Source organism: Chlamydotis macqueenii, chromosome Z, assembly GCF_036417535.1.
Source record: "Chlamydotis macqueenii isolate bChlMac1 chromosome Z, bChlMac1.mat, whole genome shotgun sequence".
Taxonomy (NCBI): Eukaryota; Metazoa; Chordata; class Aves; order Otidiformes; family Otididae; genus Chlamydotis; species Chlamydotis macqueenii.
In genome coordinates this window covers 76801026-76827700 of record NC_141593.1, presented here as the reverse complement: position 1 = coordinate 76827700, position 26675 = coordinate 76801026, and the positions used below count along the sequence as shown (strand labels likewise).

Sequence of the window (26675 nt, the reverse complement as noted above, 5' to 3'; positions counted from 1 at the left end):
CTTTCAGTATGATAGGGAAATGAGACTGATCTCTCAGTGTCTGATGTTGAAACAAAGTCCTCAGCCTTATGCCTTTGGGTACATTTTTGTCTTGCTGCAGTTGTACAGCAATGTCTCCCTTTGAAAATTCACTTCTCAATATCTTACTTTGATTAGGCAGTAGAGGATGCAATCTCTAGTCAGACACCTGACAGAAACTTATTGTAAAATATTCAGACAAGCCCTTAGGACTCAGCAGATGTATTTTACATATTTAATCGTCTCCTTACGACATGAGTCATCTAGTGCAACAGTGGCTTTTGGGTTATGTCAATAACAACAATATGAATTCAAGTCTATTTTCAGGCATCCACAACTTGACTTTGTAACATCTCATTTTATCTTGAACCACCTTGTTGTGGTGACTTTCTTGCCACGTTTTCGTACTTAAACCTATTGATCTGCTTTTTTCAGGCATTCCTGCCTTGTGATGCCCCTCAATTACCTTCAGTAAGAGGAAGGATGGTTGCACTAGGGTCAGGGATTCCTTCTCCTGCTTGCCTTCCACCTGCCTGTTCTTCCTGCTGAGAGAGCAATACAACCCTACTTTTTCAGTAATGTAGAATCATATATATTCACTAAAAGCAGAGGAGAAAAGAATACTTATCTTATAAATATAATCCCCTGTTCCTGTGTTGGAAGAACTTTTATGTGCATTTTTCTGTGTGGCAAAGACTATGACAATGCATATTTCAGCATTTCTAAGCCTTAAAAGAAAAATTACAGCATACTGTTATTCTCAAAGTAGCCTCCATAGCTCTTAAGTTCCTGATCTGGTCAATAATGTGCATTTTTTTTTTTTTACATCCTCATAGAAATGAAAAATAATTTTCAGATAAGGAATTGGTACTATAAAAGAAATAAAAGCCAGATTGTATCCAGTAGCAGCAAGCTGAAAACAAATCACCAGTTATTATGACAAAAAAAAAAAAAACAACACCTTAAAAGTATGGAAAAACACCTTCAATAAAAGCACTAGTGATTATAAATATATGAAAAGAACAATTTACAGCTGCAGTAGGCTCAACAAAGTTCCCAGTAGCCAAGTCATAGGACCATTTTTTCTGTTTCAGGTACTAGTCCAATTGGAAAATACCTTATTTTAAGGCTCTGTATTTGTGAGATATAGATAATTTATTTAAAAATAGATTAATTGTGGAGGGTGGCTTGCCATCTGAGTCAGCCTGTTCTCATCTGCGGCTACAGGAATGAGCAATGAGAGGAAAATCATCTTTAGAGCCACAAAGTCCTCATAATTAAACTGTCTTGAGATTTGCAGTAGTTAACAAACTGAGCATACAGTAGAATTTAAGGCAAGTATGGCATAAACTTTGCAAAAGTTGGAGGTTTGAAAGTTAATTCACATTTGGAGATTTATTTGGACTTGGAATTCAAGCCAAGCTGTGAAAGATGAAAATCCATGTGAACTGAAGAGAAAATGGAACAAAATATGGTTACATGAGCTCTAAATGAACTGAAATCTTCAGGCTCGGCACAGCTCCCACCTGCAGTCTTCAGAAGGAGAAGGAAATGTAATATGTTCAGTGATAAACTTCCCACTGAGTCAAGATTCACAGCTCCTGCTGCTTTGGACAGACGGAGTCCAGCAAAGCTCCTGTTCCAAGCGTTGGTGCAGCAATGTGTACGATATACAGGAGGGCAATGAGCGATGCTGGTAGGTTACGTCTATTTCAGTCCCTGACCACCACCATGCCCGTTCGTTGCATTCCATTAGATGATCTGAGGACTTACAAAAAATTCAGAATATCTCCAGCGTCTTATTACTGGTTGTGTTAGGAAGAAAAGCAGTATGTTATTCATCGCAACTTAGTCTACTTTCTAGCCTCATCAGGGTTCAGCATGCGAACAGCAGTTGTTCGTTGCCTCCCGGATCAGAGGCAAATGGCACGCATCCATGGCTGCAGGCAGCCGCACAGGCGGTGGCCGTCAGCCCAAGAGCTGCCCAACGTGGACGCGCTCCTGCGGCTCGGAGGGTCGGCAGCCACTGTGTTACTTACTCAAGGCTGTCACTGCTTCAAAATAAATGAGAAGAGGAATAGATACAAAGAATGCGGCTGCAATGCAGTACTGAGAGAGAAAGGCTTTGTGTCTTTCTGGCATGGTGTACGTAAATCGGGGCTCAAAAGAGTGCAAGTGAGTTTTTTGACTGAAATACAGTTAAAACTTTAAAAATTCACGACTATCATAAAGGATTATTACTTTGCTGAGAAAAGCTGATGGAATTACTCTTAGCCCAAACCCTTTTCCGTTGTATCAGTGAATGTTTTGTAATATTTGGTGTAGTTATTTAGAAATTTTTTTTTCTAGAAAAGTATGACACAAAACTTGTACCCTTGAAAACTGATGGACAAATGCTGGATCTATTACTGATCCAGCAAAATCTGTTTGATAAAGGTCCGCCATAAATGTGATTTTCCATTGTTGGCAAATATGTACAGTTGATGGTAACATTGTGTGCCTTCACTGGAGAACAGTTTCCGTGTGTAGTTTGTAATATTGCATCTATTTTTATTCTAGTAATAGTAGTTCCAAATTATGCTGCTGTTGCTGAAACCTAATTTCATTATTAGTGTGTACCTATTTTTATGCAATTCACTTTTACCCATCCATGTTTTGAAATTTCATCCTAGGCGTAGCATAAAAATTAACCATGTTGTAATTCATTACATCAAATATAGAGAAAAGCAAATATTGCTGGGAAAAATATTCCCCAGTATTCTTTTAACGTTGAAAGCAAATCTGAATCCTTACATCCAATGTGTGCAAATAGGATTCTTTCTTTTTCTTAAATGTTTCTAAAAGGTGTAATTTTTTTTCTGGATAACACTGAAATATTCGTAAGGAAGTTGAATATGGATTTTATTGTGATTACTGAAACCTCTTCTTCTTTTTCTTACCTCCTGGTCCTTCCACAGTTTTTTTTCGCAATAGAATCATAGAAGGGTTAGGGTTGGAAGGGACCTTCGAAGGTCATCTAGTCCAACCCCCCTGCAAGGAGCAGGGACATCTTCAACCAGATCAGGTTGCTCAGAGCCCCGTCCAACCTGGACTTGAATGTTTCCAGGGATGGGGCATCCACCACCTTTCTGGGCAACCTGTGCCAGTGTTCTACCACTGTGTAAAAAACTTCTTCCTAATATCTAATCTAAATCTACCGCCCTCTATTTAGGGCACTTTATGCCCTAATCTGGAAGTCTGGGATGCCAAGCCGAATACACCCTCTGTGGTACAGGTGGAGACAGTTAGAGAGCTCCTCCTCCATCTGGACTGCCACAAGTCCATGGGACCGGACGGGCTCCATCCTAGGGTGCTAAGGGAGTTGGTGGGGTGATTGCCGAGCCGCTCTTGGCCATCTACCAGCGCTCCTGGTTATCTGGGGAGGTCCCGGAGGATTGGAGGCTTGCCGATGTGACTCCCATCTACAAGAAGGGCCGTAATGAGGAACCGGGGAACTACAGGCCTGTAAGCCTGACCTCAGTACCTGGGAAAGTTATGGAGCAAATCATCTTGGGTGAGATCACTCGGCATATGCGTGGCATCCAGGGGATCAGGCCCAGCCAGCACGGGTTCACGAAAGGCAGGTCGTGCTTGACCAACCTCATTTCCTTTTACGACTGGGTGACCAGACTGGTGGATGAGGGAAAGGCTGTTGATGTGGTCTACCTGGACTTCAGCAAAGCCTTTGACACGGTCTCTCACAGTATTCTCATAGGGAAACTGGCTGCCCGTGGACTGGGTAGGTATACCCTTCTTTGGATAAAGAATTGGCTAGGGGGCCGTGCCCCGCGGGTGGTGGTTAATGGAGTCAAGTCCAGCTGGCAGCCTGTTACAAGTGGTGTCCCCCAGGGGTCGGTACCTGGGCCCATCTTGTTCAATATCTTTATAATCGATGAGGGGATTGAGTGTACCCTCAGTAAGTTTGCAGATGACACCAAGTTGGGTGGTGGTGTTGATCTGCCTGAGGGTAGGGAGGCCCTTCAGAGGGATCTGGATAGGCTGGATCGCTGGGCTGAGCTGAATGGGATGAGGTTCAACAAGGCCAAGTGTCGGGTCCTGCACTTTGGCCACAATAACCCCATGCAGCGCTATCGGCTCAGAGCTGAGTGGCTGGAGGACTGTGAAGAGGAAAGGGACCTGGGGGTGTTGGTTGATGCTCAGCTGAACATGAGCCGGCAGTGTGCCCAGGTGGCCAAGAGGGCCAACGGCATCCTGGCCTGCATTAGAAATAGTGTGGCCAGCAGGAGCAGGGAGGTAATCATCCCCCTGTATTCGGCACTGGTGAGGCCGCACCTCGAGTATTGTGTTCAGTTTTGGGCCCCTCACTACAAGAAAGACATTGAAGCCCTGGAACGTGTCCAGAGAAGGGCAACAAAGCTGGTGAGGGGTCTGGAGCACAAGTCTTATGAGGAGCGGCTCAGAGAGTTGGGATTGTTTAGTCTGAAGAAGAGGAGGCTCAGGGGAGACCTCATTGCACTCTATAGCTTCCTGAAGGCAGGTTGTGATGAGCAGGGGTCTGGCCTCTTCTCCCAGGCAACAAGCAGGACCCGAGGAAATGGCCACGAGTTGTACCAGAGGAGGTTTAGATTGGACGTGAGGAAAAACTTTTTCTCCCAAAGAGTGGTCAGGCACTGGAACGGCCTGCCCAGGGAGGTGGTGGAGTCTCCGTCCCTGGCAGTGTTCAAGAGGCGGCTTGATGAGAAGCTACAGGATATGGTTTAGTAGCTGTGGCAGCAATGGTAGTGGGAAGACGGTTGGACTAGATGATCTTATAGGTCCCATCCAACCATGTGATTCTATGATTCTATGATTCTGTGATTTTAAAACCATTACCCCTCATCCTGTCACTACAGGCCCTACTGAAGAGTGTCTCCCCATCTTTCCTATCAGCCCCCTTTAGGTACTGGAAGACCTCTATAAGGTCACTCTGGAGCCTCCTATTCTCCAGGCTGAGCAGCCCCGACTCTCCTTTGATTTTCAATACCTTTATTTTTTCCATCAGTTGCAAATTTGAGTGAGTATTGGGTTTTGTTCACTTTCAGACAGATGAATTTCTCTCCTTGATAAAAAGTGTCAGGTGAAAAATCCTCAAGAATTAAATTATTTTCCCAAAACACATGATGGAATCCATTCAGCCTCTTCTCATCCCTGCTGAGGGTGACAGTGGGTCTCCCACTGGGTTCTCTGCAGGCAAGACCGGGCACAACATTATTTCCTTTAAAAACTGTGCTTTAGTCTTAGATGTACAAATATAAATGCTGGTAGTAAAATATGATTTACTAATGTAGTGCAGTGTGTTTGTCCCCTTCACCCAAGAAGTTAAATTTCTCTGGCATTAATTACTCATTGATATAAGTATTGAAATGCTAGGAATTTTATGCTGTTTATTATTAGTATTTATTGACGGATAATCCCAATTTCAGACACCTTAATATACTTTAAAAGTGGAGTTTGATTCAATATGCAAAGGCTGATTTTTAGTCATCATCTAGCCTGCAAAGTATAAGGAGAAGCAGACGAATTCACCAATACAGGTTACTCGGCAGGGAGCTGGATAACTTAGCCAATATGAAAAGCTGAGGAAAAATGTAATTTTTGTGAATTGCAAAAACTGCACCTGCCCACGGTGCCCATGTGTAAGGGACGTAATCCAGAAGAGCGTTTACTGTTGGGAAAGCAGAGATGTCACCATGCTGTTCTGGGACTGAAGAAAAGGCCAGAGGAAAAGCAGATTCTGATCTCTGATCTAATTGGCATCTTCTATGCATGGTGGAGCACCTTCAGAAGACACTGTGAGAGTCACAACCTATGATTCCCAGTACACCAGGGGCCGGGGTATGGATAACGTTATTTCAAATTTGTTCAGATAAGGAAGGAATCTTGTTCGCTTATGAGCAGATACTAGTGTTGTTCATGCAGACTCCTGAAAAAGGTGTAAACCTTCAACTCCAGCTGCTCCATTTTCATTCTCAGTCGTGGCGTTAGATGCAAACGCATACCTACTGGAGAGATGCTGTAGTTAAGGGCACACATTTATCCGTGTGAGTTCTGCTGAGATTAGGTTCTCTTGCAAGAAGCTGAGAAACACATTCCTCTGTTCTGTCAATCCTAATGCAGTTAGTTAGCAGATCCAACATTGCCATATTGTGGTGCATATTAAACCAAAAGGATCTGAAGCCAGATTTGAAGGAAATTTTATATAGGGAGACTTAGGCAAGAAAGACATTAAGAAGTTTCCAAGGTCATGTGAGCTATTTGCACTGGTGCTGAGGGCATGGGACGAAGAGGTTATTGGGACTTTAAACTGAAATGTGCAAATTTTTGTAACATACATAGTGTTAGCGTTCTTTGGTGTGTCATTATGGATAAATAATAGCATAGTTTAGTGCTATTGCTGCTTTATTGAATTGAAAGAATCAGACAACTTGGCTGTGGTAATTGCACTGCAATTTTGTCATGTGCAGCTTTATTCAGAATTTCTTAATATAGATATTGTCAGCACAGTGGGGTCCCCTGGCTCTTACTCATCAGAGTCTAACACATCAAGATGAATATGTAAACAGATTTGTGCTCATTTATGTATTACTGACAGGTAACTTCCCATTTGCCTTTTGTTATAGTATTTTCTGAATACTTCTCTTTACATAGTTACAAGTGAAAGCTACTAGGTCAATCTATATCTTTTCAAATGTTTAGGCACTTTGTAAATAAGGTAAGATCTTATTCACAATAAATTCAAATGTTTACTTATGCTTTATTGATGAAAGGAAAATGCTAAAAGATCTAGATTTTGGTGGCTAATGTTGTCTAATACCTTCCATCTCTTCTCTAAACAGCTGGAATGGAAAAGACGCAGCTATCTCGTGGCATCATTGGCCATGTTCATTCTGGAGGAATTTCAATAAGAGGGGTTACTATTTCTTGGTTTGTCAGCTTAGAAATATAACTCTCTTCTTGGTAGTACCCTAACAAACTATTTTTTTCTGTATTATATTAAATTACTGGATAATTAAGTTTCTTGCAGAATAGTGAGTAAAGAACATATAAATGGTATTAAAAGGAGAAACCTTCTGAAATGGTAGCTTTTTAAAGTCTAGTTTCTCTTCTTAATTGAACTGCTATACTTACTCCTTATGTATGCAGTGTGTTTTCTTGGGGAACTATTATTAAATAGCCTATTCACATGAATAACATAATGGATTCTTAGCTAAATTTCACTACCATTTTTTTTGGTAATTTCTTAAGATTATAAAAACAGATAATTGGGTCAGATAGTTCAACAGTTTGGTTGTCTTATCGTCAGGTTTCTGACTGTGGAAGTGACAAACATCATTTAAGGAGAGAATGTAGGCTTGGACAGTTTCTGTCATTTGTTCTCCTCCTATCTCCTGCAGGTCTGCAGTTTATGAAGGAACATTACAGAGTATGCCCCTCATCAGTCTCTTTAGTGTCACCCATGGACCTATTGTGCCTGAATTTTTCTAATTACTTTTTGAACCTGTTGATCTTCTATATGCCTATAAAAGGCTCTAGAAGATCACTACCCACTATGCAAAGAACTGATGATGATGATTCTGAGATCACTATTTGCAGTTTCAATGCAGATTTCCAAGTTCAGTGTTGTGCTGGCATATTTTAGGGTTTTTTCATAGATGCAGTACTTTCCATTTGTGTTCACTGAGGTTCGTCTGTCAACCGTTTGACTACTCATTCAATTTTCTGTGTCCTTCTGGAGCTGCTCATCATCAAAGTGGCATTAGTAGCTTCAAAGTGGACAGTTTCCCCATTCATACTTTCCACCAACTCACTGGGGAGTAAAACTGACTCCAGCAATGATCCTCAGGGACCCACCGCTGACATTTCATTCTGAAAAGCTGCTTCTTGTTCTTTAATTAGACTTCTGTCTATAACAGGGCCTTTTCCCCACTCCATGGCAAGACCCTTTCATTTGGAACCTTTTCAAATGCCTTCGGAAAATCCAAGTATGCTAGATTTCCTTTATCCCTGTGCATACTGTTACCATTAAAGAACTCTATCAAATAAGGCTGGATTGCCATTTACAAAAGTCATGTTGGCTCTTTTCCAACAGATTGTCCTTATCCAATTGCTTAGTTATCTTAATTGTAGACTCAGGAGCTTATAAGATGTTGAAGTAGACTCGCTTGCCTGTAGTTCCCACAGTGCACCCTAGAGCTGTTTTTTATAGATGGGAGTGGAGGCTGTGTAGTCCCTAAATCTAGCTTTTTCATCTAGGCACAGTTCCTAAAAACAGTACATCATGAAATCACATTACCACTGGAAAAAGCAAGTCGTTATTAGGTGCCGAAAGAAATAAAAAAATGCTTTTGCTTCCGTTTTTTAAATCCGTAGACTAACTAAGTTGCCTAACTTTATTTTCAGTTTGTGTCCTCAGCATGGAGCTTGTAGAGCAAGTAAAGGCCAAAAATGAATTTTACAACCTTACTATAAAAGTATGAAGAGAGGATTTGGTAAGGGAAGCACATGATAGTCACTTAGCAGTGATGGCACTGTTGAGAAGTAGAATGTAACATCCAATTTCTTTATATTTAATTAGTTCTGATAGCTATTGCTTACACGCATGAACCATGTTGACCAGTATGACAACAGAATAATGCACTGCTGCTGGCTGAGATGATACATCAGCATAAAAAGCATTTAATCTCCTTGGACACATCAGCAAATAGGTAGCAATTCTTCCCATTACTGTCTGAAAAGCTGTCTTCTACTGCATGGAACATAACTAATCTCTTCGTTTTCCTGTCACCTCCTAGAGACTTGAAGCTTAACACAACATCATCTGAAAAGTTTGCTTGTCTGGAAATGTCTGTGTGCTCATTAGCTACTAGTGATGCAAATTGGTAAAGATGTTACCTTTGACATACAGTATTTTATGTGGAGGCATGAAACAAGATTAATCATATTCTTCACCTCAGTGCTGCAGTACCACACTGACTGCCTAATGTACTTTGAATCACACTTCAGAAATCAGAGTTATACTAATTAAAATGTTAATAGGTCAAAGAAATCCATTTTGTTTTGTTTTAAGTCTGTAAAGGAAACTTATGGACATAAATACCTTCTGTTAATCAGATCAGAACACTGGATTGTGGAAAAAACACTTGAGGTATGTGGAGTAAGCAGGCAAATTGATTAGCTACAGAATGATGCAAATAGCCAGTAGCTAAAATGTGCAAAGCTGAGCTTGTGGTCTGCAGCTGTGTCCCTCCAACAACAGGAGGACCAGCAGTCTTCAAACTCCAGTCCATACAATGAGAGATTGAGTAGCTCAAGTCCAAAGCACTGCTTCACTTAAGCTGGAGATTTTTAGGTGTGAATAAAGGTCTGATTAGCAAATCCAGATTTATAGCTAATGAGGATGCAGTAGTACACCATCCCTTTTGGGTAATGTTGATTTTAATACTCCTATTGGAGATCTGCAGAATTTCAAATTTTAAAAATACACAGCTCTTGCACAATTTAGGATTCATTCCAAATGAAAATCTGCCTCTGTGTGGGGGGACTGTGGAGGTCTTCAGCTTTGCTTGTATTTAGAATTGATGTTTTAAGAGATGTCATAAGAAGCAATAGCTGCTGGTGGGGGAAAAAAACCTGTCATGAACTATAAAGCAGATGAAATGGCACTAAGAATGTGCTTAACAAGAAAAAGGTGGCAAATACATTCAAAAGATTAATCGGATAATGAGCTGGGATATGTGACTGTCCTTCATAATACCTCCACAGAATATGTTTGCTCTGTACAAATATGACTGAAGTAAACTGAATGTACAAAGTCAGAGTGCTTTTAGTAACTTACGATTTTAGCTCTTCTGCAGTTTGTCATAGTGTATGTTTACACATCTGGTCTGCATACATATGCAAATGCAGCATCTTCTGGAAAATGAAAAGTCTCTTTGGCCTCTATCGACTACCGGAAATTAAGATGTAATTCCTACAATTAGAAATTCTTCTACTTTTTAAAAATATACTGATTATGCATGCAGATAACAGCAAAAAAAAAATGTTTGGTATAGGAAAATACACAGAATTTTTGTATATCATGTATCATTCTAACACATTGTGACTGACTGGGGCTGAAATATATTCACACTTAACTTTATAAAAAAAATTGGGACTGCAAACACATTTGTATAATGTTCTGTTTACGAATGGCTCTCAAGAAGAAAAATGTGCTAAATCAATGAACAAATTAATTTTTTTAAGTTGTTAATATTATTTCATGTAGCACTGCATAATACTGGATAAAGTTAAGTACTTCAGGGGCAAGTCCGCACCCACTGTAAATCAGTAACACTCCAAAGTCAACAGAACAACATCAAATTATTCTTAATCAGGGTGAGCTCCTCTGTGCTGCTTTGACACCAGGATTTACCCTCTTGTGAGCATTGGTCTGAAAAGAATCTGGAGCTAGAACTATTTGGAATCAGAGCATCGCAGAAAGGTTGAGTTTGGCAAGGTCCTGTGGAGATCACTGGTCCTTGCTCAAGTAGGGCCACTTAGACCCAGTTGCTCTGGACTACATCCAGTCACATTTTCCATGTTTCCACAGGTGGGGCTCCACAACCTCACTGGACAACCTGTTCCAGTGTTTGACCATTCTCACAATTTAAAAAATAATAATAATAATAATAAAAAAAAAAAAAATTTTTTTTTTCTTCTGTTCAGATGGAATTTCCTGTTGTCTCTTGTCCTGCCACTGGCCACTACTGAAAGAAAGCCTGGCTCCTTTGTATTTATGCCATCCCATCAGACATTTATACACATTGATAAGATCCCCCTGAGCCTTCACTTCTGCAGGCTGAGCAGTCCCTGTTCTATCAGCTCCAGTCGCTTGGTCATCATGGCCCTGCACTGGGCACGCTCCAGTTAAGACCATGTCTTTTTAACAGTGGGGAGCCCCGCACTGGATGCAGCACTCTAGGTGCTGAGTAGAGAGGAAGGATCAGCTCCCTTGAGCTGCTGGCATTGCTCTGCCTAATGCAGCCCAGGAGACTATTGGCCTTCTTTGCCCTGAGGGTGCATTGCTGTCTCATGGTCAACCACTTGCCCACCAGGACACCCAGGCCCTTTTCTACCAAGCTGCTTTCCAGCCGACCAGCCCCCAGCATGTACTGGTGCATGGGGTTTTTTCTCCCCAGGGGCAGAGGCAGGACTTTGCACTTCCCCTTGTTGGACTTCATAAGGTTCTTCAGCCCATTTCTCCAGCCTATTGAGGTCGTTCTGGATGGCAGCACAACCCTCTGGCATGTTCACCACTCCTCCAAGTTTTTTGTCATCAGCAAACTTGCAGTGTTGGCCCCTGTATTAAACACCACCAGTGACTTTAGATGTAATACAGACAGAATGAGGAGTCGCTTGTTATTTCTATGGCAAGTATCTTCCTGAAGTTTGATGGGTATTCCAGCTTGAATCACTTGGTCATTCCATTTCCAAAGTCACATCAACCTTCTTGTGATCATATTTTTCAACAGTCTGGAAAGTTACTTATTGTCTGTCATGCTCATCTCTTCTTTGCCATCTGTTTTTCAAAGACTTTTTTCCATAAAGCCCATCTATGTTAACTATCTAGTAAATCTAGCTTTGCAGAAAAATATATCATTGTATAATTTTAAAGTAATATATTTTCAGTGTTTGTAAAACTCACCTGATACATTTCACTTAATTTTAGCTTCTTAAACCTAGGCGCTAAGTTGAAGATAGTGTTCTAGGCTGGTTCCTTGATCAGTGGAAACAGAAGAGATGGCTGCATCTATCTTAAACACTTTCTTAACAGATAATAGAATAATGGAAATTGTGATTTAGGGTTGCCTGTTTCTTCCCACAGATGGCAGAAAGAGCCTAAGCAGCTGGTTCAGGGTAGATACGTAACTTTTAGATGGCTAAAGCTGGGTCACAGTGATTATATGCCTTACGTTTGCTTTGTTTGGTCAGCTATTTTTAGATATAAACACTTTGGAATAATGTCCTCTTCATGGTGAAAGGATAAATGAAAGGATAGGAAAAGAAGTATATATACAGATTTTATTTATGTCAAAATACATCATGGAGTCACAAATACTACATTTCATTTTACTACACTGCTGTAGTAACGAAACACTTATTTTACTGCACGTATACAAAAATAACTTTTTGAATCTTCATTCTGGATTTTTTCCACTCTAAAAGTCGCTGTCTTTTAAATTAATTCTGTATTTTCAACAAGGCTTCAAGCCCTGATCCTTAAAGCTGCTTTACATGAGTATAATATTATACCTATATCAGATGGCTTCCAGGAACAAGATCTAAATGCTGCTATCTGAATTTCCAGTTATTAAAAAGATAGATGTATTATAGAATAAAATGGAAACAGCTTAGAGACCACAAGAGCTGCTGTTTCTGGGTAGTCAAATTTAAATAACAATCATTTGCATGCAGTTTGTGTTCAGTACTGTGGATATAGCTCATATTTAGCATATCACTTCAGCAATATATTGTAGGATATTGCCATCTTTTTACTTCTTTCTGAAGAACATGAATTCCATTGTAATGTAGAATTCATATTAGTCCCTCTAGTAGTTTTTAAACAATTTCAAGGAGTACATCTTGTAACTAGTAATATTGTCATTTCTAGGAACAGTTACTGTTCTTATGGGGAAAAAAAAAAAAAAAAAAAAAACACCAAACCACAAAGACAGAAAGAATGTCTCTAGGCAGCAAAATGAGATTTACCACTTGAAAAGCACATACTCTTCTCATGGCAAATGAACATTCTCATTGTCAGTCTGGCTTGCAGGAATGATAATGACATTGATGTTGTAATCCCACTGATTTCCATTGTAGACCTGCTAGAAAAATGCAGATTGTTTTTCAGTGTAACTATATCTTGTCTTTCCAGTTTTATTTCCAATAGAAGGTTTAGGCTTGTTATTTTTTCAACGTTGCTTTTTGGAACAGGCAGATTTTGAGAAAAAGCAATCATTAAGCACAGAGATATGTATGTCATGAGCTGCCTTCAAATTAGCAGCAGTTGGTTAGCATTAAAAAAAAAAATAAAAGTAGTATCAGCATCTGGTTCCTGTAACTAATTCAGAGAATTGGGCAGAGCTTCCAAACAGCTGGTCAGAATCCAGATATTTCACCTCTCCTGATAGGATTTAGCAAAAGTTATAAAGGAGGTCAGTGAGCTTTCCTCTTCAATTAGCACCTCTGAAATTAGCGTTCCCACCAGTCAGTGTGACTGTGAGTGTGTGTCTGCATCAGCAGGTGACTCCCGTTGAGAGGCAGAATACGAGCTTTCCCAGTGGTGAACCTTCTTTGCAGCACTGGTATGAATATGCTTGAGCTTGCACTTTTCTTCTTTTCCTGGGACTGCTGACAGCTCCTGGAAATTGTAATATTACCAGTTTAAGATACATTCATCAACTCTGTGATAAAATTACTAATTTTTCTAGGACAAATGTTGGCCTGTGACAGTCCTTTGGAAGAGAGGATACACTACAATATAGTGCATTTGCCACACATGTAAGGTTTTTGTCTATTTTGCATGCTCCATAGCAAAAAGAAAACCAAACCCAAACTACATGTGCCTAAAGAGAGACTAATGTAAACATAAAACCAAGGAACTCTGAAAGAATTTGTCCGTAGCTATCCTGAAATCAGGCTGAACTTTTTCAGAACATGGTGTCTCATTAGCAAATTTCCTAACATAGGTGGAAAGCTGCTGAGTTTTCTTGTATTCTTCAAAGAAATATTGGTATCAATACCTGAGGAGGGGACAAGTGCACAAATGGCACAGGGTTCAGCAGCAGCAAATAAGAAAGATTATTTTTAAATCCAGTTGGGTTCCAAGTTGCATTTTTACATGCCTAAGTTATGCTTAAGTTGTTAAATGGCTGTACTCTGTGCCACAACCATTTATAATAGCTAGAAGTAAAGGGGGTAATTAATAGATCCACAGCTGCACAAATCTCCTCCACTCACAGCTACCCAAGTCCAGATCCACCAAAAAATCTTGAGATTGGTAAATAGAACTCGGAATCACAGATCTTTTCATGTCATTGCAACATAAGATAATAATAATTACGGTTATGCGGCAGTTACATGCTATGGTTTCTGTATCTGCCATTCCTTAAGTATGTAAGTATGACCATATGCCAATTATTTTGTAGTGCCACTTGAAAGCTCCTATGAATTTAATTACTGTAACATGAATGTAGGTTAATTCTTGTGAGAGGTTTTTTTTAGTGTTCTTCCATAATTTCTGTATTATTCAGATTTAATTTTAGTAGTTTCAGTGGCTATGAGTTATGTAAAACTGGTTAATGTCCCCAGCCAAACATGGGAGAAATGTTATTTTTCACAGTACCAACTTCAAATGTAAAAATAATTTTTAACATAAAGATTAATATATTTCTATATGAGAGCTCAGCAACTCCTCAGTTTGACAACCTAAACTCCTTACTGCAATATAATCTTTTAAAAATAATAATTCATAATTGTTGCTTGAAAACAAAATAAAATAAAAGTAATGTGTATCAATGAATTATTGAATGCTGTAACTTGAATAATGGTATAAAGTCAGAGGAATCATTTTGTATTTGGTAGTTTGACAATGATGCTTGTCCTTTCTGAAATCACCATGACGTGACAGTAGTTTGCTACTGCAGCTGCAAATTGGCCAAATGGTTCATCACAGTCAAGGTTCAGCCTATCATTTTTCTGGGTTCTAAACTCTCCCTCAGATCTTGCGTTGTGCCTCCGGTTAGTCCAATAACCCATATGCCAAGGACAGCTGTGCTCCTTCACACTTCTTGCTACACCATGTGCATGCTGTAAACTGTGATTATTTGGCATCTCCAGGTAGAAAAGGGAATAGGAGGGGGGACAGATACACTGAAGGCTATTTTAAGAAGAGGACATGGTTGTCCACATCCATAGAATCAGGACAAGAAATAATAACTGGAATAAGAAAGAGTCAAGTTAGACTTCAGTCAAACACCAAATAGGATTGTGGGATGTTCACTACTGGAGCTTTTGAAAAAAGGCGTTCAGGAAACGTTTGTCAGGAATGGCATGGCTGTAATGTAGTGGATGTGTCTTGGGATAGAGACTTTTCCAGGTCATGTGAAGTCATGGTTTTCTCTCATAAGGATCCACAAATGAGCTGTCTTCATTCTAGAAGTTCTCTTTCCAGGCCAGTTCCATTAAAATAATTTTAAACGTGCCTAGGGATACTGTCAATAACATTAATGTGATGGAGTTCAACACAAAACAGAGCAGCAACAGTCACTTCATGGAGCAATACTAAAAAATTGATTTTTCCAATTATAGCTTTGCAGAGAGGGGATCTTAGATGTACCCTTCCTTTTGAGCAGAAGAATAACTGTGCGTGATCTGATGACAGTCCAATAATCCTGCCTTGAGCAGTGATCTGCAGTGAATGCTTAACAAATGAGTGTAAGAAAAGGGACGAGCACTAAGTGATGATTCTCCCGTTGTATTTTTCCAGCTTCCAGCAGTCTTCAGTTTAGGCAGTTCCTAAATCAGAATTTGAACCTTCCTTTAATTTTATTTCTGTTGGATCGGTCCTCTCATCAACTGTGCTGTATGTTGCAGTTCCCCAGACCTTAATTCATGTGCTTTGTGTGGGGAATTTACAATCCTATCCAAAAAGTAGAATGGAAAAATTGCCAAAATGGAACTAAGAAAATTAGTCCTGAATAACAACCCTCCATTTCAGACCCAGCACTGTATTAAAAAAAAAACCCTAATCTGCTTTCAATGTCTGAGCCGTTGTCTCCATATGCTCCTGTGGTATGCTGGCAGTCCAAGTTTTTGCAGACTCACTCCCTGTAGAAAATCCGCCTGGATGGCCATCAGACAAATGTGAATCCCACGCTGGGGACTGCAGGCTGCCAGTGTGGGAAAATGTGTATAGTAAGAGAGTTGAAGTCTGTGTGAAGGAACAAGAAGAAGAAATAGGAAGCTGAAGCCTAGATTGCATGGTGAGGAAGTAATGCATGTACGTGTATCAGCACTAGTTACTGCAATATCAGAGGTAATCTCGCAATGGCGAAGTTGGCAACTGGGGACCACTGTGTCACTAAAATCATGAGACGGTCCACTAAAACCTCTAGTGTGAAGGGAAGCTGTGTCTCCCAGCAACCTCTCTGCAAAAGCACTTTGTGTAGTATTTATAAAGAAGAGAGGATTTTATTGTTATTGTGTCGTGGTTGTGAAAAAACAAACCCTATAGGGGCATCGCCTGGTATGTTGTATATGGACAGTCACTTTAACAGCAGGCTGCTCAGTGATTGTCCATATCCATCTAACCTGCTCCTATAAAAACAAATTCACTGTTATCTAAAGAGAGCTATCCATGCCAGAACAAACTGGGCAAGGACATGTGGGTGTCAGGAGGAACACAAAGAAGAAATAGGAGGCTGAAGCCTAGCTTGCGTGTTGGGGAGCTTACACGTGTATCAGCATTAATTACTGCAACATCAGAGGTCATCTGCAATCCCATTGTCAGGGTTTGTGTTCAGCACAATTACCATGCTATGCTAAGCACAGCCAGAGTAATCTCATTCTAGAAAATTAGGTGCTTGGAGAAAGACAGGATTGCAGATGTCTAAAGCAGATTTGTTTTCCGCATGCCTCCAATTTTGCATCTGTTTGTTTTGATGACGTTAGCTAGAGACAAACCAACAGAGGGAATGAAAGCTATATATTCGTGCTGCAAAACCAGGCGTGTTTCATCGTCAATAACAAGAAATCTTTTTCTTCTGTTTGCAGAGACATAATCCTCACATTTTCAAGCAATTTTTAAACCATTTGGAGCTTTTGCTTAATTTGTGGGCTGACATAAATGTAGAAGTCCAAATTAAATATACCTAAATAACACGTTTATGCAGTGTTTTTTGCTTTTTATCTCCTACAGTAGTAATGCTTTATCTCAAAATGGTTTATCCTTCCCCTGTTAGAGGGGAAATCTATTCTAATTTACCTCTGAAGAGATATCAATCTTAAACATAGTAAGCTAACTGTCATCTTTTTCTGTTTCCTTTTGCACAAATATTTTTGTTTAGCTGGAGGGATTTATTGTTGTAAGAGATGAGGATGGAAAGACAGAACTCCCATTTTCTCTGGGGAGCTGTGCGGTCCCCATACACGTGGTCTACAGGTGAAATCTGGACTAATGATCGTTTGCGTTGTGGTCCAAAATGGTGCATAACGTTTCAGATCTAGTTAAGTATGAGGGTGTAAGAGAAGCCTTTAAGGCAGTTTTATAACCATGCTATCTTCATATGACTTGGTGGGTATTCTTAGAACTGAAAAGATGTAAGTGAATCCTTCACTTTTCCTGTGTTCTTGACTTCTCCCATCCCTCACTGGATCCATTCACAGTCGTGTAGCTTATTGGTACACCACTGCCTTCTGACATCCTCATGTGGGCACAGTTTTGTGTTTGATGAAAACAAGAGAAGTGTCAATAAGGTTTTATTTGGTGCATATCAATTGTCACTGTAGGATTAAAACCAATATTTCTATTTAATGACACTAAAATAACAGCTCCAGATAACAAAATCTTCCTTGTGAATCTGTATCATGAACCTATCAAGCAGGTTTTTAATTGCTGGTTTGGTTTTTTTTTTTACTTTCTTGCATCAAGCTGATTGCCATCCCCCAGTGTGTCAGCATTAAAGAATAAAAATGGTTTTCTGTTTAATGACTGATGTTGACCAGACTGAATCATGTAGAGTCACTGTAGTGATACTGTTACTCCCTTGGAGACTGTAGCTTCCTAAGCTGTCATGATTTTTGTTAAATGAACTGTGGATTTAATAGAAACAGATGTATAATAACAAAATATAATACAACTTGTACTTGTTCTGCAAAATATGTGTCTCAGTTTTGTTTAAAAGACAAACAGTCTCTAGAAGACACATTTGCTTGTTTCCGTCATTGTTAGTAGTCAGAGACATATCACAGTCCTTAAGCACTAAAAGAAACAATTGATGTCTTAACTTGAAGGAAAGTATTACTTGTGTCTCAAATTGAATATCTTATGCAGAGGCTACTCTCTAACCCATCCTTTACTGATACAACATGTTTGATGGAACAAGAGGTAGGTTATTCTGCTGAAAGTTTTCAAGCAAAGTAAATTTATTGGGAATTTAGAGAGTAATAGCCCCGTTAGAGCTTTTGTAAGGAGAAAGCATGACTCGCTAATCTATTGGAGTATTTGGAAGAAATGAATGAGCATATGGCTAAGGGAAGTCCATTTGTTGTGCGATATTGGACTATCCAAAAATGTGTTCAACTATTTCCTTTCAACCGATAAAAGAAAGTAAATTGAAACTTTTCATGTATAATAATGTCTAATTAGAAGTAAAGAACAAAAGAGTAGGAAAATAGGCCGTGTTAGCAGTGGAAGGAGCTTACTTATAGAGTCCTAGTCAAACCTGTGCTGAAGTCTTGGCTGTTCAATAAATAAGAAAGATAGCAAAATGTTCTGATAATATAAGAAACGTACTTAGCATTATGGACTGAAGAGTTTTTAAAATATCTTGAAATACAGATTGACCTGGCTATGGCACAGAAGGTTAGATTCAATGTGGTCAAGTTCAAGGTAAGACTGCTCAAAAAAATAAACTTCTCATGATGCACCTGGAGGTATCTTAAGTCCCAGGAAGACATAGCCTTGAGTGGACTTCCTCAAGACCAATCTGCCAGGCCTGTGCCTAGGAAATTGTTCAATTCATCAGCACTGCTGTGGTCAGAGTAGGATTGCGTAGCAAGTTCTGTGGTTTGGACCTGCAAGCACGTCTCAAGCAGGATTAAGCTTTAGATTAATCCAAGCTTCCTCCCTCAGGAGAATTATCTGATGTCCTTCAGGATCGTGAAAAAAGATCTCTCTAAAGACAGATCTTAGAGATGTGTATCTATATATATGTGTACATACATATTATGCTGTAAAGCTAATATTGTTCAGAAATTATCATCCAGTCTTGTATTATGCATCTCATGTTGTTATGCTTGAACTGAATACAAAAGTAGAAAGTATCTCTAATGTGGTAGTTTTAATTTTTAGGAATGTTAAATTTTAACTCTATTTAACTGACATTGAAAAACTGACAAACATGACAAACCGAGACTGGAACTGCAATTATAATAAAAAGCTTGTGCAATGAAGGACCTATTCCCTGAAGTTACAGATTTACTTTGGATTTCAGGAATAATCCTCCTAAAGCTGAGGAAGGTAAACACTTCTGACGATATATGGTCATAGCTGACAAAGTGGAGTTAAGTGCTGTACTTGGTGATTTAACTGCCTTCACTTTAGAAAGGAATATTCACCTTTCTCTTGTCGTTCACACATACTTCAAATCACACGTGTTTCAAATACTATTTAGTGCATCTCAAGCATGAGAACTAACATGCCTCCAAATCAAAACTTCCCACAAAGCTCTGCATAACTTAGAGGATAATAATAATAATAATAATAATAATAATAATAATAATAATAATAATAATAATAATAATAATAATAATAATAATAATAATAATAAACAGACGTCCACATCTCTTCCAAGTCTGCCAGAGCTGGGATGTCTATAGGAGATCAAGGGTCTTGACATCAAATCCATGTTCTTCTTTGGAAAATGATCTGCTAAAGCCAAATACCCTGTTCTGGACTTCACTCAAAACTGCCCTTGATAGATGCTGGAGCCCTGTCTTCATGCACGCATTTTTCCCATTCGATCACTGAATGACGCTATCAGGGCTCGCAGGTGCCCTACGCTGCTTACCGTAATAGCAGAATATACATATAGAACATAGGTATATGCTCTGTGTCTGTATTAGAACATCTGCCATGCCTCCACACATCAATTTTCAGCTCCTCTTGGAAACCTCTTTTCTGTCTGTACCAGGTGTTAGGGGTGGTTAATTTCACAGTACGCTGGAATCAGTCCTGTATGTACATCTGCGTGTTTGTGAGTTGCACGTACCTGTAGACACGCCTGTGTGCACTTTCTTTCCCATTATGAAATGACAAAGATAGTTTAATAAGTAGATATAAGGAACTCGAAAATGTGCAATTTTCTTAGAAAAGTGGAGTAGTTTACTTCTGGCTGGCAAGCAGATAGAGAAGTTTATACACTAATGGCTTTTATTATGGTTAAATGAAAAGGTTTCAGAAACAGAGCTAAGATTTGAGTAGGTCTTTCGATTTTTAAGTGACGCATGGTAACACACTGAAAAGTGACACTTTAGCAACATATGTGGGCTTTTTTAATACATCTGATATTGTGCCTGCCTGTGCTGGTGACAAAGAGTTTGTTTTCTTCTGGCACTGCTATGCACCTGGCACAGCAGCAGAAGAGAGCTGTGTTTTGTTATATTTTGTGCAGCATAAACAGACTTATTAGTCAAGTGCTGAATGCACCGCCTTTATTGTTGGAGATACATGGCACAGAAAAGTAGAACTAGGACTTTAGATTCTAGACAAGCTTTGCTGACTGTTAAAAATGTGGATGAAGTCATTGTACAGGGCAAGTGAGTCATCACTTTCAGTGGGGCCAGGATTTAATTTAAGCATCTCCTGAAAGTAAACCAGTTTTTGCATTTAAGAAGTAACATATTTGGAACCCCACCTGTGTGGGGGTTTTAGTTTGTCTTTTCAGTGCTTGTCCATTGCTCTTACTCCATAATCAACTTAAAACTGCAATTTAATTTGTATTTGTCTCCATTATCACTAACTTGCAACATCCGAGGATTGTGTTGCCAGTGACTCCCAGTACTGTCTCCTTGTCTCAGCTTCTGTTGAAAGAAGCAAATTGCACTGGTCACTTTTTCTTGTCTGTATCTTTAAATTAATAAGGAATTAATTTTTTTCTGATTTTCTGCCCATACGACGTAAGGATTTCATAGCAGTATGATTTCAGAGTTCATTCTCAGGTTCTGCTTAAGATTAAACACTGCCAGGCTTCTGAGAAAAGTTAAAGTATGAGTAAATGTCTCCTCTATCCTGTTGTGTTCAAAATTGCTGAAGTGGAGTTGACCACAAAGCAGCTCTCTTGGGCAACTAAGCTGCTACAATAGTGCCTGCAACTAGCTTCTCTTTACACACTGCATCGAGTTGAGAAAAAAAAACCTTATTTACTTGGAAGTGGTTGGGGTATTGAATAGTAGGTAAATTGCCAATCATTTGCATAGGAAGAATTTTCAAAATTTTCTCTGTTTGGATTGCTCACAATAACTGAATGCTCTTGTTTCTATACCCAAGTGGAATGGCTTCAGAAAACAATGTATGCAGACATATCTTGACTTTTAAAAATACTACGTCTACAAGTATTTCAGGTGAATAAATTAATGATGAATACCACACAAAATTATGAACATTTGATCTTTACAGTTATATACATAGTTTTTGGCTTCCTGATTAGATATATAAGACTTTTAACTATTTTTAATGTAACTGAAAAATATCATGTGTCTAGTTTTGTATTTCTAAAGATAACTGCAATAGCAATATATAGCATAGAAGCAGAGAACCCTAGAATGGTTTGGGTTGGAAGGGACCTTCAAAGGCTGCCCCATCCAACCTGACCTTGAATGTTTCCAGGGATGGGGCATCCACCGCCTCTCTGGGCAACCTGGGCCAGTGCTCCACCACCCTCAGCGTAAAAAAAAAAAAATATTCCTTTTATCAAGTCTGAATCTGCTTCCTTCTATTTTAAAACCATTAACCATCATCCTATCTCAACAGGCCCTGCTGAAGTTTCCCCTCCATCTTTCCTGTAGGCTCCCTTGAGGTACTGGGAGGCTGCTCTAAGGTCTCCCCAAAGCCTTGTCTTCTCCAGGCTGAACAGCCCCAACTCTCTCAGCCTGTCCTCATGGGAGAGGTGCTCCAGCCCTCTCATCATCTTCATGGCCTCCTCTGGACTCGCTCCAACAGGTCGACATCCTCCTTATGTTGGGGACTTCAGAGCTGGACACATATTGGCTAAATGCCAACCTCTATGGCAATAGCAGCAATGTGGTATTTTGCAGTAACTACAAAATTTTAAATTTACTTTCAGCAATTATTTCAATATTTGAATCTAAGGATCAAAAATCCAAACTCACAACTCTTCAAATGGAACAAACTAAAAGAAATTGAAAACTTTGTTTATTTCATTAATTCTGCAATGGGAATAGTTATTTAAAAACAATGGTTTTGTCCTTTTTCATTTCCACAAAAAGAAGTTGCTACTCAAGTGCTTTAAATCTCTTCTAATAACATATCTGACATGGCATTTTGGATCTGTTTGTATACTATTTGGAACTCAAAAGAGTTACCATTTCAGTTGCATTGATTTCTTTTCTTGTTTCTATTTGCAGGGTGCTCTGGTCCACTAGGGATAGAAGGAGGAATTGTGTCAAACCAACAAATTACTGCGTCATCCACTCATCGAGCTCTTTTTGGGCTCCAGAAATGGTACCCATACTATGCACGACTTAATAAGAAGGGCCTTGTGAATGCTTGGACTGCTGCAGAAAATGACAGATGGCCATGGATTCAGGTAACAGATGGAGCTGAGGAGGAAAAAAATCTCCTCAATTCAATTGCCAGAGTCACTTAAGAAACTGATGAAGACAAGTGGTAAACTAACTGCTAGATTCTTATTCACTGTCAGAAGTGTAGCCTGGACTAAAAGGGACTGTTTGGTTGCAAAACAGTAATAATCTTGACTTTAAAAATGCACAAATCTTTTTGTTTAAAAAATGTGTGCATATGTTCAGTTGTGGCTCTAAAGCATGGAAGCAAATTTATAAAGACTCTTTTCAAGGAAGCTGCTTTCCACATATGTTGCATTTGCTATTAGGTCCTTAGTAGCATTTTGCATCAACATCTCGTAGCGGAGATATTTTGACACATGCAGCCTTCCTTGGGCATCATTCTAGAGTGCTTTAGTGTGGTTTTGGCTGTACCAGAGCCTGCAGGAATAGTTTGTCCACTCTGCTGAGTTGCTCTGGGCACACAGGTTAAGCATGGTGTGCCTCATGATGGAAGTAACGAGAACAGTTTTAATTAAGGCTGAAATAGCTGTTAGTTCAGCCACGTCCATGGAGCTGAAAATACACATTTTTTAAATTTCCACTCAAGGATATATTATCACTAGAATGACCCAAATGGCAGTGCCCTCTTTGTGGACTGTATTTGCTTGCACTCAGTAAATTACTTCAGTAAAAGTCATGAAGCAGTGAATATGAACTCCTGTGGCTGTATTTTAATGAAGATAATGATTATCTGGTGATTGCTCTAGCTCTTTACCTTTATGGGGTTTTCTTTTCACATGTGAATTGGGCTAAGCTTTGGCATTTTCAGCTGTTAGTTAATAAAGGTGATGTTAGATATTTATGGAAAAACCTTTTGTGCTAATCAGTAGAGTCAATATGTGAAGTGGGTGCTTCTCTCCCAGTGAACCCACCACAGGAGGAGCAAAAGATGATGTTTGAGCATCTTGTCTGCTCGCATTAAGTTTAACTGTCCATATGTCCCTTGGGTGTGTCAGACATACTCTTCTTGAAGTTACCTTCAGGAACCTGGCATAATTTTTGTTCATATTCAAATTTTTGTACTGACTACCATTTGTGATTTTTCCGAGCAGTTCCCAAATGTTTGGGGGAAAAGTGTACAGTATTATGTGTTCATTTTTCTTGTCTGGGAGCAGCACAAAGTGCTGTTTGATGAAGTTTTCTGCAACTGGTGTGGTGAGACTGCTGGTTTTTGTCAGTTCTGAAAAATGAAGCTGGTGTTACTGTTTGTTATTCACCACAGGGTGAGAACACAAAGGCCCTTCAATGTATCTTAAGTCAGTTTTATTCCATAAAGACCAGAGGGGTTAGGAATTCTGTAAAATTTGTACATTGAAAAATAATTGGCAAGAATAACACTCAGGGACTTGAGCAGAATTATTTTCACAGGAGTAGAAAACTAATGTAACTTTAATGGATGATGAAAAAGTCTGTGTACAATAGCTTTTGGGCTGCTTTAGAGTGTGGGCTTTATTAAATGAACTGGAGAAAAAAAAAATCAAAATCATTTAGCATTGGCCCCCTAGACATGACATTACCGGGAAGTAAACTGGAAGGGGATGGCTAATGGTCTGTTGCGTCCACGTTTGTACTTGGCAAAGCCACCTTCCCTTTGCTATTACCTGGAAGGAAGGTTGGAGCAACGGAGAATATGTCTCTACAAATCTCTGCACATGGCATCAGGTTTAGACAATCTGTTCCTTTTTGGAGTTAATTATCTGATCTAGGTAGTGCCAATCCCATGCAGGTTATTCTGTAATTTTGACAGCCATAGTTAAGGACTTTCTAAAAGCTAATTAAGTGATATGATTAATGTGTACTAAGCACCTAGCATTCCCTTCTTTTTCTTCTCATTTTTCTTTTGAAATAAACTTTGGTCTATAATTTTCACAAAACTTGCCAAGTATTTTATTTTTCTTTTTAGTTTAGAGCAAAAATAAAAACACTCTTCGTAATTTAAAAACAGATATTTAACTCTTGAGAGGATTTTTTTTTCTCCTTTTCTGAAGACTTTTCTTCTCAGAACGCTTGGGAACAGAAAATCTAAATTTTTTCAAGGAGATGATACTTGTAGAGAAAAGTGCTTTTTCGTGTTCCGCGGAAACCTTGTTTTGATTTGGCAAGGATTCAGACCTCCGCAAACTCACACTGTATGCGCTGCATAGTAGTTCTTTACATCAGAGCACTGCCTTGTTCTTCAAGCATGAAATGCACTCTCAGGGACAGACACTGCCTGACCCTTACATGGGTGAACAGTTCCTGTGGAGAGAAGAGGAGAAGCAGCGATCCTGTATCTTTTTTTTTTTTTTTGCACAGCTCCTGTAGTGGCCAGGGATATATTTCGTAAGCATTTGTGGAAGGTTACAAAAAGTTAGCCCACTGATTTGTCCTAACTTTCTCGCTGCCTTCCTTCTGGTCTTGTGGGAGAAATGCTCCCTCTAACAGCAGCCTGCTCTGAGTTTTTTCTTTATCAAGTCACCAGCTTATTCCCAGATCCTAACGTAAGGGGTCTGCATATGGGACCTTTTCCATGTTGGTCTGAGTGACGAAGCAGCTGGTCCAGAAGATGGCTCCTGAAAAACAGTGTGAATGTTTGGAGGAGGTTAAGTTGAAAGCTGCGGAACCAGCAACACCACTTTTAGGAAATGTAAATTAGCATTTAGCGCAGTGAATCTGAAGCAGTAGCCTGTTACCCTCTTATAGTTTCTAATGCTAGATAAATTCTAAAGGAAGCTGTGCATAATGAGCAAAGTCCTCCAAAGTATAATTATATACAGGCCTGTAGCTATTTTTGCCTTATTCCATTATTATCAATTTCCTTTGTCATTTAATTTCTTTATTTATATGCAGCTTCGCAAATGAAAGGTTTGAGTGCTTTTCTTATAACTCACTGGTAATAAGTACAGAGTTTTTTTTTCTCTAATCTTTCAGGTGTCTGACACACATGAACTAATTAGTATGCAATTTCATTTTCCTGCATTCTCCCAATGAACTGAAAGTTGAAATTGCCATTTTAAATTTACACTCTCAGCATGTAATTAGTAATGGCACTACAATGCTTGTAATTGGCTTGTGATTTAAAGGGTCAGTGACCATGTTTTTGAAAGCAAATTAAAGTCAGAGTAAGTCGTATCTGCCTTTTAAAGTTCTGCTGATCTCTGTTTCTCCTCATAGGTCGGCTGTGATAACATAGCACCTGTGTGTGCTGCTTACCACCTTAGCAGTGACACTGCCTTTTAATGTTTCCAAATACAATGAGAAAAAATCCCACACTTCTATTTTGCATTAATTGATCCTGAGATATAATCAAACTGGTCATTTTGCCTTTCCAATAATAAGTCTTTTTTGTTAAATCTTTTTTAAAGAGAGCACAGGTTTCTCTTTTCCCTTCTGTCCTTTTGCATTTATGCCTCTAAAATATGCTGTTTCTTTTTATTCTGATTTAGCATTGTCTCTACTCCTCCCTTGCATGTATCTGTGTTTTTCTATTCATATGCATTTTGTCAAGGCAGTGTGAATCAAAATAGAGACGGCCAGGGGCAGGGCTGTTGTTTCTATTCTCTCTCTATCATGTCCAAAGTCAAAACAACTGCTAATCTCTAACACAGACCTGTGAGCATGACCTTGGAAATGTTACTCCTCTCCAGTGATTTCCAACCTGGGGATCCACACCTACTCCCTTACATTTCTTCTTCTCCCAGTTTCACCACCCAAACTTAGTATTTCTTAACTCTTTTCCACCTATTCATGGCTAGTTTCCCTTTTGCTTCCATGAAATATTTTTATCACCACAGTTATTATCCCTGTAATACACAAAGACTTGATAGATACGCAAAAAAAAAAATGCATCAACTGAAATGTCATGAAGAGGACTGTAAGACAAGGTGGAATAACTTGGTATAACTAGCAATGTAAGGACTAGCCCACAGTACCAAAATCCTAAGTCATGCATTTAAGATGTATGAGTACCTTGGAAGAAGGATACGTGATGAGGAACCATGCTCAGGAGTTAGAGA

General features: G+C 39.3%; 1 protein-coding gene across 2 annotated transcripts in view; it reads left to right on the top strand.

Moving 5' to 3' along the window:
- EDIL3 (EGF like and discoidin domains 3) overlaps positions 1-26675 on the top strand; it is a 257434-nt gene that overhangs the window by 159418 nt on the left and 71341 nt on the right. For both annotated transcript variants that reach the window (XM_086771054.1, XM_086771053.1), the window contains one exon: positions 22462-22643. In XM_086771054.1, the coding sequence (XP_086627180.1) occupies positions 22462-22643 (182 nt within the window). The remainder of the gene's footprint in view (positions 1-22461; positions 22644-26675) is intronic.